Genomic DNA, 954 nt, shown 5'->3' with positions numbered 1-954 from the left:
CGCACGCCTTTAATCCCAGCACTTGGGAGGCAGAGGCAGGCAGATCTCTGTGAGTTAGAGACCAGCCTGGTCTACAAGAGCTAGTTCCAGGACAGCCTCCAAAACCACAGAGAAACCCTGTCTCGAAAAATAAAAAGAAAAAAAAGGTTGAAGATTCTCTTTATGATGGCGCAGCAGAGCCTTAGCCAAACCAATGCTGCGCTCTTGTCATGTGGACTGTGGTAGCTGGAAAACAGCAAACACGGGAGGAGAGCACAGCATTCACAGCATCAGCACAAAAACTCTAAACCGCATCCTTACAACAAGCTTGTCTTCATGGTGTGCATGCAAATGTGACACACTGGTCAAGACCCATGACACACCAATCTTGACATGAAGAAACTAGAGAATGAAATGTTGACTGTACAGTTAGCTGCAGCTGTGTGTCATAGATTATGGCAAAGAATCTCAGGCCAAGGGTGTCATCATAGAGTGACAAATGCAAGAAACGAACAAAAAGGGCCAGAGTGGCTCTAGCTTTCCTTCTCTGGTGTCACTCAGTGTGGTTAGGAACTCACAGCTACTCATCTTCAAAGACAGCCACAGTTCTGGCAGGCTGCATGGGCCTGACCAAGGCAAACTGGTGTCCCCTGGAGAGGATCAGGCTCAATACTGAAACTGGGTCTGCTTCTAGGCAATCAGCACTTTGTTGCTGGGACATCTGGTTTCATGAGAAGAGTGGTGATCACATGGTCCAAATTAATGCTATTTGGCCGTCCAACTGGCCCTGACAGTAACCAACCCTGTTGTTGTAAGGCCAAAAGATTAGAAGTCCGAGTGCCTAGGCTCACTACTGAAAACCCATCAGGAGGATCAGTGTAAACCTTTGTTACTGTTTATTAACAGTGGAATTTAAATGTTTCCATAACTGTGGAGGCACAGAGGGGAAGGCAAAAGCAAAACCATTTGCTGAAA

At 46.6% G+C, this 954-nt stretch overlaps 1 protein-coding gene across 1 annotated transcript in view; it reads right to left on the bottom strand.

Annotated features, from left to right (window-relative positions):
• The window catches only part of Zdhhc20 (zinc finger DHHC-type containing 20), a 60,860-nt gene that overhangs the window by 50,251 nt on the left and 9,655 nt on the right, over positions 1-954 (bottom strand). The window contains exon 2 of the mRNA XM_026783282.1: positions 864-871. Within this exon, the coding sequence (XP_026639083.1) occupies positions 864-871 (8 nt within the window). The remainder of the gene's footprint in view (positions 1-863; positions 872-954) is intronic.

The sequence above is a fragment of the Microtus ochrogaster genome, chromosome 17, assembly GCF_000317375.1.
Source record: "Microtus ochrogaster isolate Prairie Vole_2 chromosome 17, MicOch1.0, whole genome shotgun sequence".
Lineage (NCBI taxonomy): Eukaryota > Metazoa > Chordata > Mammalia > Rodentia > Cricetidae > Microtus > Microtus ochrogaster.
This window is presented reverse-complemented; position numbering and strand designations above follow the sequence as displayed.